General features: G+C 38.4%; 1 protein-coding gene and 1 long non-coding RNA gene across 2 annotated transcripts in view; both read left to right on the top strand.

Moving 5' to 3' along the window:
- LOC127435439 (uncharacterized) overlaps positions 1-14,748 on the top strand; it is a 183,066-nt gene that overhangs the window by 39,512 nt on the left and 128,806 nt on the right. The gene's annotated exons all lie outside the window — the stretch shown is intronic.
- The window catches only part of LOC127435409 (semaphorin-3C-like), an 83,845-nt gene that overhangs the window by 745 nt on the left and 68,352 nt on the right, over positions 1-14,748 (top strand). Inside the window, exon 2 of the mRNA XM_051688873.1 lies at positions 8,155-8,318. Within this exon, the coding sequence (XP_051544833.1) occupies positions 8,186-8,318 (133 nt within the window). The 5' untranslated portion in view covers positions 8,155-8,185. The remainder of the gene's footprint in view (positions 1-8,154; positions 8,319-14,748) is intronic.

Raw genomic sequence — 14,748 nt, 5'->3', positions numbered from 1 at the left:
ATTTTCTATATATAAATACTACTGCATTAGTGATATTCTTAAGTGATAGTCATAAGGCATGGAGGTTTCTGAGCAGGAATCATTTTTCCATACTCTTTCCATAGTTTTCTTCCATCGTCTCAATTTGACCACACAGTTGGACAGTTGATCTTTATTATTTTGTGCATACGGAGCAATTCATGCTGGTTGTGGGGAATGTGTGATGTGTGTCTCTGGGACAGGACAGCAGTGAGTGTGAATGAGTCTTGGGAGTTTGAGACAGAGATGTTATTATTTTATAAATCTGCCCTAAAGATAGTCTCTTGGATTTGGTCCAATGTAAAATGTAATGTTAAAAAGCATCTTTTATTTTTGTCACATTGTGGTAATATGTGCTTGCCTGGCATTGTGCATGTGCGTGTACAAGCTGGTGAATGACAGGGTGTGGTATAGTCATTACTGGTACAGGCATTTATTCAGAAAAATAAATAAATAAATAAATTCCAGAATGGGCTTCCTTTCACTTTGTGTTATTTTAGTGCCACATACAGTGTATTATAGATACAGTTTTTTGCTTTAATATGTTTAATTGAAGTTCATTGTGGCATTTTGTATTCTATTAAAGATGCATCTTAGAAAAATCAATGTGAAACAACAAAACAAACCTTAGTCCAGCTGTGTGACACATTTCTATATCGCAAAAATCTGATTATCTCCTTAGAGTTTGAAAACATCAACAAAGAAACTTAATTTTCCTCCATCTGTTTAATCTATCTTAGATGAGCCAGTACTCAGTTGGAGTCACCGGTTATATTTCAAGTGAGAGGCAATAATTGCTTTTGACTGACACTTTCATAAAGAGAAAGATGGAAAACTCATTAAGCAGATAGCCATGACATACACAAGACAATTAGCTTGAAGATCTTAATCTTCATGATATGATTGTAATACATGTCCAGGCTGTTGTGCTGTCGTTTCAAGCAGTGTGAATGAGCATTATGACAGATCTGACAGACGTTTGAGTTCTACAGATGACACACTAAATGAATTAGCTTTTGGTTCAAGAAAGGCAGTCAGAATGTAGGTGATGACAGAATTCCTAAAGAATATAGGGAATGTGGAAAGTGCTTTGAGGAAGTCTCAAAAAACATTTTTAATAGTTTAGCCAGAGGTCTGATAGATGGAATAATAATATGTATGCTACCTGTTTAAATCTATACAAAAATAAATAGGAGGAAACATATGTGGAATCTATTACAGCTATATAGATTAATAAATGTATTGTTCCAACTCTAAATTTGATTGGATGAACCATTTTTAAAGCCACTGTAAAAGAGCTGATAGATGCACACTTGTGATTCCATATCAATTGATTTCTATATTAAAGAAATAGTTCACCCAAAAATGTTCTAATAATTTACTCACTCTCATGCCATCCCAGATGTATATGACTTTCTTTCTTCTACCGAATACAAACAAAGATTTTTAGAAGAATATTTCAGCTCTGTAGGTCCATACAATGCAAATGAATGGTGACCAGACCTTTGAAGTTCCAAAAAGCATTTAAAGGCAGCATGAAAGTAATCCATAAGACTCCAGTGGTTGAATCCATATCTTCAGAAGTGATATGATAGGTGTGGGTGAGAAACAGATCAATGTTTAAATATTTTTTACTATAAATCTCCACTTTCCCTTTCACATATTTCTTCTTTTGTTTTTGGTGATTCGCAGTCTTTGAGCACATCACCACCTACTGGGCAAGGAGGAGAATTTATAGTAAAAAAGGACATAAACATTCATCTCTTTCTCACCCACACCTATCATATCACTTTTTTACTATAACTCACCACTTTCACTTCCACGTTCTTCTTCTTTTTTTATTTTGGTGTTTTGCATTCTTTGTGCATATCGCCACCTACTGGTTGGGGCTGGTCAAAGATACAGGTTTATAGTAAAAAAAGGACTTAAATATTGATCTGTTTCTCGCCTACACCTATCGCTTTTGAAGATATGGATTTAACCATTGGAGTTGTATGGATTGCTTTTATGCTGCCTTTATATGTTTTTTGGACCTTCAAAGTTCTGGCCACCATTCACTTGCACTGAATGGACCAACAGAGCTGAGATATTCATATATGAACTATCCCTTTAATGCACTGTACTATCCCTTTATGGTTGCTTGGCAATAATAAACAGCCTGGAACTAGGCTACTGAACTATATTACTTGGCAGAAGAATTGCTCATTGTGATTATTATTATTAATAAATAAACTATTAATTGAATATCAGTGTTTAGGCACTCTACTTCACATGGTTAGGTATATATTTTGGCATTTATGAAATCTTGTCATCAGATCAGTCTTGTATAAGCCAAATCACTTAACTTATGTTGCCTGGTGTCTCGTTTAAGGGTTGTGATTTTAAGAGCTTGAACACAATCGGATCACTGCATGCTCAGTGTCGGCTCTATGATGGATCTATGATGGCCTGATGATGACTTTAGCAGCTGTATGAATGTCTGGCATGTCCAGGCCAGTGGTAGAGAGCAGTTATTGTCCAGAGAGCGGTAGCCTCCACCCAGCTTAAGAGCTTCTCTATCTGCTGAAGTCCCTGCCAAAGACATTTCAGCCGGCTGCAGTTTATCATATGTTTGGACGCACACACACAGGGCCGCCCATAAGGGGGGGAAAAAGAGGACAGCTTTCAGGGGCCCAGCCACTGAGGGGGCCCAAGAGAGATAGATTGACACCCCCGATAGTGCTACGACGTCCGGAGATTGCCCACCACACTTCACACTTGTAAACATGCACTAACTTCTACAAAACAATCTGGGCACTCTAAAACACTTTCTCTCCATCCTGCTACAAACACTCAGGCAAATACACTTCACTTATAAACACTAAGGCCTGAAACACTCTATACAAGTCTACAAACGCAGACGCGAATGCTTGGTCGTACAGTGGGGTCAAAAGTCTGGAATGAAAATGCTCCTTTTTTTTTCTTGGTATTTGGTATATTTGAACTCCGCAAGTTTGTGTAAAACCTGATGATTCATGTTATCCCAGCATGATCAGAGAATGTTCCAAAGATCTTCTTGTGTGATTCAAAGGATACAAGGAAATGACCTTTTGTACAAAATAGTTAGCATGGTCAGTGTCCCAAATTTGCTAATTTGATTAATCACAAATATGTAATTTATGTATGCAATTTCTAATAGTGTTGAATCTTAAACTTTCTGTTTGTTTCCAGGTTTAAATTGGATTTTGAATCCCAGATTTACAATGTGGTTTCAGACTTTTGGACCCCACTGTGCTTTTGGGCCTTCAAAGTTCTGGCCACCATTCACTTGCATTGTATGGACCTACAGAGCTGAGATATTCTTCTGAAAATGTTTGTTTGTGTTCTGCAGAAAAATGAAAGTCATACACATCTGGGATGGCATTTTGGTGAACTATTCCTTTAAAGTGCATTCTTTCATTTCTGTGGTGTTAACAAACCTTAGTACTCAAGGGGGCAAGAGTTAGTATAACCGGTCCTGCTTGACCTGCTCCGAGTAGGTTTCGAACTGGGGTCTCCGATGTGGAATGCGGGCGCGCTAAGAAGGAGGCTAAAGGCTACAACCTCTAATGTCAGTCGGTAGTGTGCTTCTTGAGGCCTGGGGAGTGAGGTTCACACTTCACAGCTATCTACCAGCTGGCTACCGTTACACTCACCCCCCTAAACCTCACTCCCATCCAGGTCACAGCACTGCTGTAACTGGTCCTGCTTGACCAGCTCCAAGTGGGGTTTGAACCAGTGTCCCTGGCATGGGAGGTGTGCATGTTAACAAGGAGGCTAAATGCTACAGCCTTTAGCGTCAATCGCAAGTGCGCCTCTTGAGGCCAGGGGAGTGAGGTTTATACACTGCACAGCTACCTACCAGCTGGCTACCATTACATTAGCATAAAATGTCTGTGCCGTTAAATACTGGATGTGTTATTATTCAGGTGGCTAAAATATTTTTAACTAGCTTTAACTAACTTACTCAACAGGATTCTCCTCATACTGTTGCTCTACCATGACAGTTGATCCGAAAGAGAAAATTAGCAGTAGTAGAAGACTGAAGTTTGCGCTAATGTCTGCTCAAGCAGCCCTTGTGGCAATGCTGAGAATGCAACGTATGCATTTCAAACTGCGTTCTGACACATTTCAAAACGTAATGTCACTTAAAATTGTGCTTGTGTAGCTAGAAGCATTTGTGTTCACCTATTTGCATAGACTAAGGACAGAAACATACTTTACGCAAGTACGTGAACATAGACACGAGCAGTTGGCTAATGCATTGGTTGAACATACAGTACTTAGTGTGCGTTCTTGCACTACTGTGGCAGTAACAAACCAAAATAAAAAGGGTTTGATGAAGTTATATTCAAAAGTCTGTTCCAACTTTTGAATCGATTACGTACAGGTCAGGGGCATGATTAATTACATAATTTTTTTTTAATGCATTATTTTTCCATTAAATAAATCGCACTAAAGTAACACATTCAATCTACAGCGCTAACTTAAACTTATTTGTTCAGCAAGATTCTCATCGAACTGTTCCTCTGCCATGACAGTAGTTCACCGTAGAAGTGGACAATTCACACTATTGTCCACTATAGCATCCCTTGTGGAAATGCTGAAAATGCAAATCATACTTGCATAGTGTTTTGAAGTGCGGTATAACACATTTTTTAACGCAAAGACTCACAAAATCAAGCTTGCAGAGCTGGAAGCTTCTGCATTCACAAACTTGCATCAAATATATTTCGGACCTACGTAACTTGAACAACAATGTCAGTGGTGTTTTCTGGTATTTGTGCATCTCCGCTGAGTGTGAACACACACTCTATGAAGCCTGCTCATGCCTAACTGAGTCAGACATCCTTTGTAGAGGTCTTCTACAAAGTTCCTATCAATCTTTTACATGGATCATGTATAAGACATGACAAAAGAGACTTCTATTCTTACACATCCATCGTCACTTTGTTCTTTGTCCTTCTGCGCTCTCTCTCCAACAAAACAAACATATTATTAATATATAATTATGAACTGCGTGTATTGCTGTTTTCCAAGAGTGTACTGGTTGGAGAATGCTCTCTCATCTCCCTGGAGCATGGAACAAGTGTTTTACCACAGGAAATCAAAATTGTCTCCATGTATTATTGAACTTCTGTTGTCTCATAATAGAATAGAGAGGAAAGACAGGAGAGAGCCAATTCATTCTTTTGTTTGAAGTAAAAGCATCCGTTTCTTTTAATGTGTTAAGAGGTGCCCCTACCGTATTTCTATTACATGCTACAAGACTTCCTTTTTTAAAGGTAAAATAATGATTCAGGCTGGACACGGGCCAAAGCTTTGTTTGATGAAGCTGAGTGAATCAATCTTGTGGCACTTTCTCAATACTAATTAACTTAAAGACTTACAGGAAGTCTTTAAGGAAAAATTCCTTCAAGGACAACACATTATAACTGTTATGATATAAGAGTTAAAATATGTACTTTAACTGGCCTACTTTTGAAACAGTTTTGATTTTACACTATATCAAATAAATTTCTTCTCCTGGAAAGTTGCTCACTTGTGCAAAAGATTTAATCATACCTTTAAACTCTTGATCTTAAAGGGATAGTTCACCCAAAAATTAAAAATTCTCTCATCCTTTACTCAGCCTCATGCCATCGCAGATGAATATGACTTTCTTTCTTCTGCTGAACACAAACAAAGATTTTTAGAAGAATATCCCAGCTCTGTAGGTCCTTACAGTGCAAGTGAATGGTTACCAAAATGATGAAGCTCCAAAAGGACTTAAAGTCATCATAAAAGTAAATCATAACACTCCAATGGTTAAATCCATATCTTCAGAAGCGATATGACAGGTGTGGGTGAGAACAGATCAATATTTAAATCCTTTTTCAAAATAAATCTCCACTCTCACTTTAACTTTCACATTCTTCTTCTTTTGTTTCGGCAAATTCGCATTCTTTGTGCATATCGACACCTACTGGGCAGGGAGGAGAATTTATAGTAAAAAAACGACTTAAATATTGATCTGTTTCACACCCACACCTATTATATCACTTTTTGGTCACCATTCACTTCGAATGTATGGACCTACAGAGCTGAGATATTCTTCTAAAACAATTTGTTTGTGTTCAGCAGAAGAAAGAAAGTCATACACATCTGGGATAGCATGAGGGTTAGTAAATGATGAGAGAATTTTCATTTTTAGGTGAACTATTCCTTTAAGTATTAATATTTTAACTTTTTGATAAAGATATATATATATTTTTTTAATCCCCTTTTTTCTCCCAATTTGGAATGCCCAATTCCCACTACTTAGTAGGTCCTGGTTGTGGCGCGGTTACTCACCTCAATCCTGGTGAGTCTCAGTTGCCTCCACTTCAATCCGCACATCTTATCACGGGGCCCGCTGTGCATGACACTGCGGAGACTCACAGCATGTGGAGGCTCATGCTACTCTCTGCAATCCAAACACAACTTACCACGTGCCACATTGAGAGCGAGAACCCCTAATCGCAACCACGAGGAGGTTACCCCATGTGACTCTACCCTCCCTAGCAACCAGGCCAATTTGGTTGCTTGGGTGACCTGGCTGAAGTCACTCAGCATGCCCTGGATTCGAACTCGCTGAGCTACCCAGGCCCCAAGATATTTGGTTTAAGGGAATTTTCTGGGTTCAATATAAGTTAAGCTCCATTGACAATATCAGTAACATGCTGTTCATCACCACTGACAATAATTTTGACTCATCCCTTTATTTGTTAAAAAAAAAAAAATTACTATACACTATATTTGTGTATAGTAATGCAGTTTTAATGGAAGTCTACGGGGTAAGTGTACCACAGTAATGAAAAGCACAGATGTGAAGCATGCATTTTTTCACAGCACTTCTTATAAATTCTTCCGTACAAAACTGGATGATTATTTTTTACCTACGTAATTCCTGTGGATTGAGTTTGCACCATGTAAACAGTACTTTGCAAATAGTGATGTCATGTATCTCACTGGTATACTTTTTTTTTTTTTTTTTTTTTTATTTTTCCCCTTTTTCTCCCAATTTGGAATGGCCAATTCCCAATGTGCTTTAAAGTCCTCGTGGTCACATAGTGATTCGCCTCAGTCCGGGTGGCAGAGGATGAATCCCAATTGCCTCAGCGTCTGAGATCGTCAACCTGTGCATCTTATCACGTGGCTTGTTGAGGGTGTTGCCACGGAGACATAGCGTGTGTGGAGGCTTCATGCCACCCACCACGGCATCTACGCTCAACTCACCACGTGCCCCACCAAGAACGAACCACATTATAGTGATCACGAGGAGGTTACCCCATGTGACTCTACCCTCCCTAGCAACCGGGACAATTTGGTTGCTTAGTAGACCTGGCTGGAGTCACTCAGCATGCCCAGGGATTCAAATTAGCAAACTCCAGGGGTGGTAGCCAGCGTCTTTACCACTAAGCTACCCAGGCCCCTCTTTCTGGTATTCTTGTGAGTATCATAAATTACTGGATTTTTCCAGGTCTACCGACTTGAAAAATGTAATATAAGTTTGCACAGGCTAGGTTAGTATGTGATTTTATTACACTAGTCTCAAATTAACACTTGGTGGTGTCTTGTTTTGTCTCTACTTTTGAAACAGTGTGTAATTTAACATTAGTCCCAGTGTGTGACAGACCACTAGTTCTCTACTGAAGGAGGAAGCGAGGGCCGGGTAAAATGTCCAACGTAAAATCTTTATTTCACAATCTTTTCAATCTAACACAAACAGTCTGCTTTTCAGCACAACACATAAATGCACAAATCATCTCTGCTGCGTGCGTCTCTCTCTCTCTCTCCTCCGGCGGTCTGGATTGCCCTTTTATCCCTCTCCAGCTCTCACTGCAACACAAAACAGCTGTTAGAGATAATTTCCCACAGGTGTCAATCCTTACCGCTCTTCCTCTCCCGGCCTTGCTCTCCACAGACGTCGCTCGGCCACGCCCACATCACCACACAGTGCAAAGTCTGTTACTGTTACTGACTTTTTACAAATGTATATTACAGTCTTTCTCTGTACTATACCATATCAAAGTGGAGATTAAGGAATTTTAGGAGTTTTATAGGTAGTCCTTAACCATTTTGTTCTCATCTCTGCAGGTGGGCTGGTGTGAGTGTCTCCTCAGCAGTCATGGGGAGGTCAGAAGCGCTCTGGGTTTGGACACTGGGGACGGCCGGGCAGTTGTTCCTTCCCCTCCTCCTCTCTGTCACCTGCATCTATAGTCTTTCTCCACCACAGCCACGAGTCTTTCTGTCATTTCATGGTAAGAACGGTTAATGTCATACTCCAGTCAAGGCATTTCCTTTTAGATGGTGTTTCTCACATTAATTACAAGACTGCTTCCTGATGTTATGAAGACATGGTAAAGATGCATTTAACATTCTTTTGTACTGGCATCATGTGCTCTTTTAATGAGGTAATTTTCCTTGCTAAAATCATTGTTCTTCATCAGAGTACTCATTACATCCCTATGAAGCTGTCACGAGTTAGCTTTTGACTATTTTATGTTAATGTCAAACAAATGCAGCAATTGATTGAATGATTGATATATTTCGTCAGACTTAATTATTTATCTTCTTGTTCAGATTTGACTATGACTGAAATATTGTATGATGCTGACATATATTAAAGAACACATATTTTTTTTAAAGGTATACTTTGTTTGCATCTGCTTTCTCAGTTTTCTACCAGTCATCTACAGTGGCAAGAAAAAGTATGTGAACCTTTTGGAATTACCTCCATTTATTTATAAATTTGTCTTAAAATCTGGTTTGATCTTCATTTAAGTTACAATAATGAACAAACACAATCTGTTTTAACTAGTAACACACAAATTATTATATTATTATTGTGGATATTAAATACTTCATTAAAACATTTACAATGTAGCTAGGAAAAAATATGTGAACCCCTAGGCTAATGACGTCAACAAAAGCTAACAAGAGTCAGGAGTTGGCACACCTGGCATCCAATTAATTAAACAAGATTAGAGGTGTGGGTTAGAGCTACTTTGACTAATAAAAAGCACTCAAACATTTTGAGTTTGCTATTCACAAGAAATATCTGCTGACGTGGACCATGCCTCACAAAAAAGAGATCTCAGAAGACCTATGATCAAGATTGTTGTTTTGTATAAAGCTACAAAGTTATCTCAATGAGCTTAGACATTCATCTGTCCACAGTTAGACAAACTATCTATAAATGGAGATGATTTATTACTGTGGCTACACTCCCTTAGAAGTGGCCATCCAGCCAAGATGACTCAAAGGGCACACCACAGAATGCTCAATGAAGTAAACAAGAATCCTAGAGTGACAGCTAAAGACTTGAATGAATCATTGGAACTGGTTAACATCTGTTCATAAGTCTACTATACGGAAAACATTAAACAGACATGGTGTCCATGGCAGGAAAGAAGCAGCTGCTTTTCAACTAAAACATTGCTGCAAGCCTGAAGTTTGCCAAGGACCACCTTGACATTCCATAATGCTAGAATAATGTTTTGTGGACTGATGAAATTAAGGTTGAATTGTTTGGGATTAACACGCAGCAAAATATAAGGCGTAAGAAGAGCACCGCATACCAACATGAAAGCATCATCCCAACGGTGAAGTACGGTGGAGGGAGCATCATGATTTGGGGCTGCTTTGCTACTTTGGGGCCTGGAACACTTGCCATCATTGAGGGAAAAATGAATTCACAAGTTTATCAATATATCCTGCAGGATAACGTCTGGGTGGATGTGCGCCAGCTGAAGCTCAGTAGAAGTTGAGTGATGCAGCAGGACAGTGACCCTAAACATTGAAGTAAATCCACTACAGAATGGCTTAAAAAAAAAAAGAAGAAAATTCACCTTTTGGAGTGGCCCAGTCAGAGCCCAGACCTTAACCAAATAAAGACATGAAAGATTATAATTGTTTGTGTTGTTAGCTTAAGCACATTGTGCTTGTCTATACTTGTGACTTTTATGAAGATGAGATCACATTTTATGACCAATTAATGCAGAAAATCAGCTAATTACAAACAGTTCACATCCCTTTTTTTTTACCACTGTAAAATGAATCAGCATTTACTATAATAAATTGAGGTATGCTTTTTATTGATTGATTGGCACCTGGTATTTTGTTGATTGACTGGCAAAGACAGGCTTTCACATATTCACATCATCACTTTAAAAGATGGTTAAACAATGTTTTTAAAGGACTCTCAAATTTGGATTAGTTCCTTTGTTGTGAAGTGACAAATAATTTAAAACTCTCCAGTAAAGCCCTCTAACCTATTTAAAGTTAAATGTGATTAGGGGAGGAGTAGGTAATTTTGGATGCATGTTCAACTGTGTTTTAATAGATTGCATTCGGCATTACTAGATGAATTACAAATGCTTGAAAATTATTTTGCATATGAGTCATGTAAAACTGGCACAATCCTGATTTGGCTGTTTAAATTTATGTTTAATTTTATCCAGAATGTTTCAGTACAGCAGATGTTGGCATGTTTTAAAAGTATGTAATGATAAAGCTGCAGTATTTGTTTGAAGTATTTTAAACATTTCCATCAGGGCAATATGTCACCATGTGCATGTTTATTTATTCAAAGTATTATCTTCATATTATATTATTTACTTGAAACATAATCTTTGGGTAGAGCTTAGTGCTAACAAGGATAATGGGTTACCTTATTGTAAAGAGTTACCAAATATATGTTTCAATGACTTTGATCAATATGACAGAATGGCTGAGCTGGTCTCAGATCAGATGTTGAGTGTGATCTGCTGTAGTAAACATTTAATATAGTTGAGTAAGGACATGGGTGATGTGTCAGCACAAAGGGTCATGGTGTAGGATACCAGTGGCTTGACTTGAATGAAAAACATGGCAATTAAAGGTACACAGAGGATTTCTAGTCTAATTTCCCATTGGAAATTAACAAAATACAATTATTGAGCCAGTACAAAAAAAAAAAAAAAAAAAGTTCTGTGTTGAAGCTTGATCCTAGACCAAACTTCACATGGGAGTTTTTGTGAGTGAGAGTGTAGGTGTGGATTTTAATTATGTTGGGAATGGGATGTCCTCTGGAGAAGTCATTCAGTCCAGAGATCTCTGCAAATAATTCTCGGTTGGGAAAAGGTATGAATACAGTTTCGCTATGTGCAAGAGTAAAGCACTGAGGATGTCCATGTCCACTGAAAATTAGGATTTGTATTTTGGAGTGTGTTTCATGGTACATTGACATTGTAACTTATAGTCTGGGAATCCATCAACAGAAACAATTTATGAGCTCCAGGTTTGTCCTAGACATAATTTAGACATCCCTTAGTCCCACAGTGATCTGAGAAGTTTGGAAAAAGAGAGATGCATTGGTGAAAAATCAGAGTACTCTAGCGAACAGGGTCTGGTTTTGCCAGCTGGATTGGGCTCGTAATGCTTCAGATGTTCTGGGGTGTTTAGGTGCTCCAATAAAACCACTTCTTGAAGCATCTTTATGGAAAGAGCTTGGAGCTTTGGGTGTATCTCATTCTCCGCTTCCTTGACTAGAGAAGGAAAAAAAGAGACAGATTCCTGCTGAGGAAAGTCCGAAGCTCCTTGATATTCCATCTTAAAAGATGCTTTGGAATTGCTTCATAAATTATGGATGCAATAAACGGCAGATCGAAGCCATGATATGATAAACTGGAGGAGCTGCTGGCAGGTCAACACCTGTGGACGAAGCTCTGGTGACCCAATTACTGTAGATAATTCCAACAAGGAAAGATCTCTTTATTATTACAGTCCCAGTCTAACCAAACCAACACCTTGTGAGAAAATAAACCCAGGGTGATGAAGCGAGGTCAGAGTGTTTGGTCGCCCGTCAGTTTGAAACTTGATTCTGAGGGCTCACAGTATATCTCAGGTTCACAGCGTTAGGGATAACATCGAGAGGAGAATTGCTGTCTTTGAAATTCTTCCTCTCTGCCTACTCACTTATTCATCCAGTGTAGTGGCTTGGCAATTCATACTCAATAATAAACCATGATAAAGTTGAACCATGCAGCCCCAATGAATAATACAATCTGTAATGCACAATAATAAATATAGGATGATGCACAATAATAAACCTCCTTTGAGTAATAGTTAAATTATCTTACAGATTTGTTTTAAGTAAAAGTTTACTTAACTTTGTCCATTAATAAGTTTATGGGTTTTTTTTTGTGTGTGGTTTTTGTTGTTGTTGCCATGTCTACAGTACTACACTGTTTTTTTTTTTTTTTTCAGTTTGAATATGTGGAATGGAAAATGAGATTTGAGATCTGCAACGGAGGGGGAGATTTTCAGTAAATTTCAACTTAAAACTTAAATTTCAGTCTGTTCCTCATTATTGTATAGCTTCAGAAGACTTGGTCTATAGCGCATAAGTCACACAAACTACTTACGTGGTGCTTTTTGTCCTTTTTTGAGCTTGATGGTAGTGGTCACTACACTAAAAAAAGGTAACAATACCTGCAATACCTATTGCTACTTGATTTATCCCATAAAAATCACTTTCATTGGTGTAACCCAATTTGTCCTGTTGATTTAGTCAAATTAACCTCCTGAGACCCGAGTGTGACTGCTGTGTGCATTTTCCATTTTCTCTTTTGATTTATGACTAGTAACACCTAATAAACATGCAATAAATAAATAAATAAATAAAATAATCCACATATGTGGACAGCGGGACTACAGGTGCATCTCAATAAATTAGAATGTCGTGGAAAAGTTCATTTATTTCAGTAATTCAACTCAAATTGTGAAACTCGTGTATTAAATAAATTCAATGCACACAGACTGAAGTAGTTTAAGTCTTTGGTTCTTTTAATTGTGATGATTTTGGCTCACATTTAACAAAAACCCACCAATTCACTATCTCAGAAAATTAGAATATGGTGACATGCCAATCAGCTAATCAACTCAAAACACCTGCAAAGGTTTCCTGAGCCTTCAAAATGGTCTCTCAGTTTTGTTCACTAAGCTACACAATCTGCTGATCCGACAGTTGTCCAGAAGACAATCACTGACACCCTTCACAAGGAGGGTAAGCCACAAACATTCATTGCCAAAGAAGCTGGCTGTTCACAGAGTGCTGGATCCAAGCATGTTAACAGAAAGTTGAGTGGAAGGGTAAAGTGTGGAAGAAAAAGATGCACACCAACCGAGAGAACCGCAGCCTTATGAGGATTGTCAAGCAAAATCGATTCAAGAATTTGGGTGAACTTCACAAGGAATGGACTGAGGCTGGGGTCAAGGCATCAAGAGCCACCACACACAGACGTGTCAAGGAATTTGGCTACAGTTGTCATATTCCTCTTGTTAAGCCACTCCTGAACCACAGACAACGTCAGAGGCGTCTTACCTGGGCTAAGGAGAAGAAGAACTGGACTGTTGCCTAGTGGTCCAAAGTCCTCTTTTCAGATGAGAGCAAGTTTTGTATTTCATTTGGAAACCAAGGTCCTAGAGTCTGGAGGAAGGGTGGAGAAGCTCATAACCCAAGTTGCTTGAAGTCCAGTGTTAAGTTTCCACAGTCTGTGATGATTTGGGGTGCAATGTCATCTGCTGGTGTTGGTCCATTGTGTTTTTTGAAAACCAAAGTCACTGCACCCGTTTACCAAGAAATTTTGGAGCACTTCATGCTTCCTTCTGCTGACCAGCTTTTTAAAAATGCTGATTTCATTTTCCAGCAGGATTTGGCACCTGCCCACACTGCCAAAAGCACCAAAAGTTGGTTAAATGACCATGGTGTTGGTGTGCTTGACTGGCCAGCAAACTCACCAGACCTGAACCCCATAGAGAATCTATGGGGTACTGTCAAGAGGAAAATGAGAAACAAGAGACCAAAAAAATGCAGATGAGCTGAAGGCCACTGTCAAAGAAACCTGGGCTTCCATACCACCTCAGCAGTGCCACAAACTGATCACCTCCATGCCACGCCGAATTGAGGCAGTAATTAAAGCAAAAGGAGCCCCTACCAAGTATTGAGTACATATACAGTAAATGAACATACTTTCCAGAAGGCCAACAATTCACTAAAAATGTTTTTTTTATTGGTCTTATGATGTATTCTAATTTTTTGAGATAGTGAATTGGTGGGTTTTTGTTAAATGTGAGCCAAAATCGTCACAATTAAAAGAACCAAAGACATAAACTACTTCAGTCTGTGTGCATTGAATTTATTTAATACACGAGTTTCACAATTTGAGTTGAATTACTGAAATAAATGAACTTTTCCACGACATTCTAATTTATTGAGATGCACCTGTAAGTTGTGAAAATTTAAATAATACCAAGCTATAGAAATCATATTTTTTTTCATTTAGATGTAACCACATGAAGGACATTTTTAGGTTACCTGGCAAGACTTTTTTTAGTGTTCAAACTGTTGTTGTATGGAAAAGGGTTACTGCTTAAAAAATTCTAGTCCCACTTTATATTAGGTGACTTTTATATTATGCGTATATTAGGTGTACTACTATGTATTAACATTAAAACACATATAATACAATGTATTTATTGTGTATCTACATGTTGTTTTGGAAAGTTTTTACAAGATTCACATTTACTGCTACTGAGGTTGAGGTACAAGTAGGTTTAGTAGTAGGGTTAAGGTTAGGGGTTAGGGTTGGGGTAGGGTTAGGTTTAGGGTAAACAGTGTAACTACAGATGTAATTAAATGCAGGTACT

The sequence above is a fragment of the Myxocyprinus asiaticus genome, chromosome 45, assembly GCF_019703515.2.
Source record: "Myxocyprinus asiaticus isolate MX2 ecotype Aquarium Trade chromosome 45, UBuf_Myxa_2, whole genome shotgun sequence".
Taxonomy (NCBI): Eukaryota; Metazoa; Chordata; class Actinopteri; order Cypriniformes; family Catostomidae; genus Myxocyprinus; species Myxocyprinus asiaticus.
The sequence above is the reverse complement of the archived record's forward strand: the minus strand, read 5'-3'. Positions and strand labels throughout refer to the sequence as shown.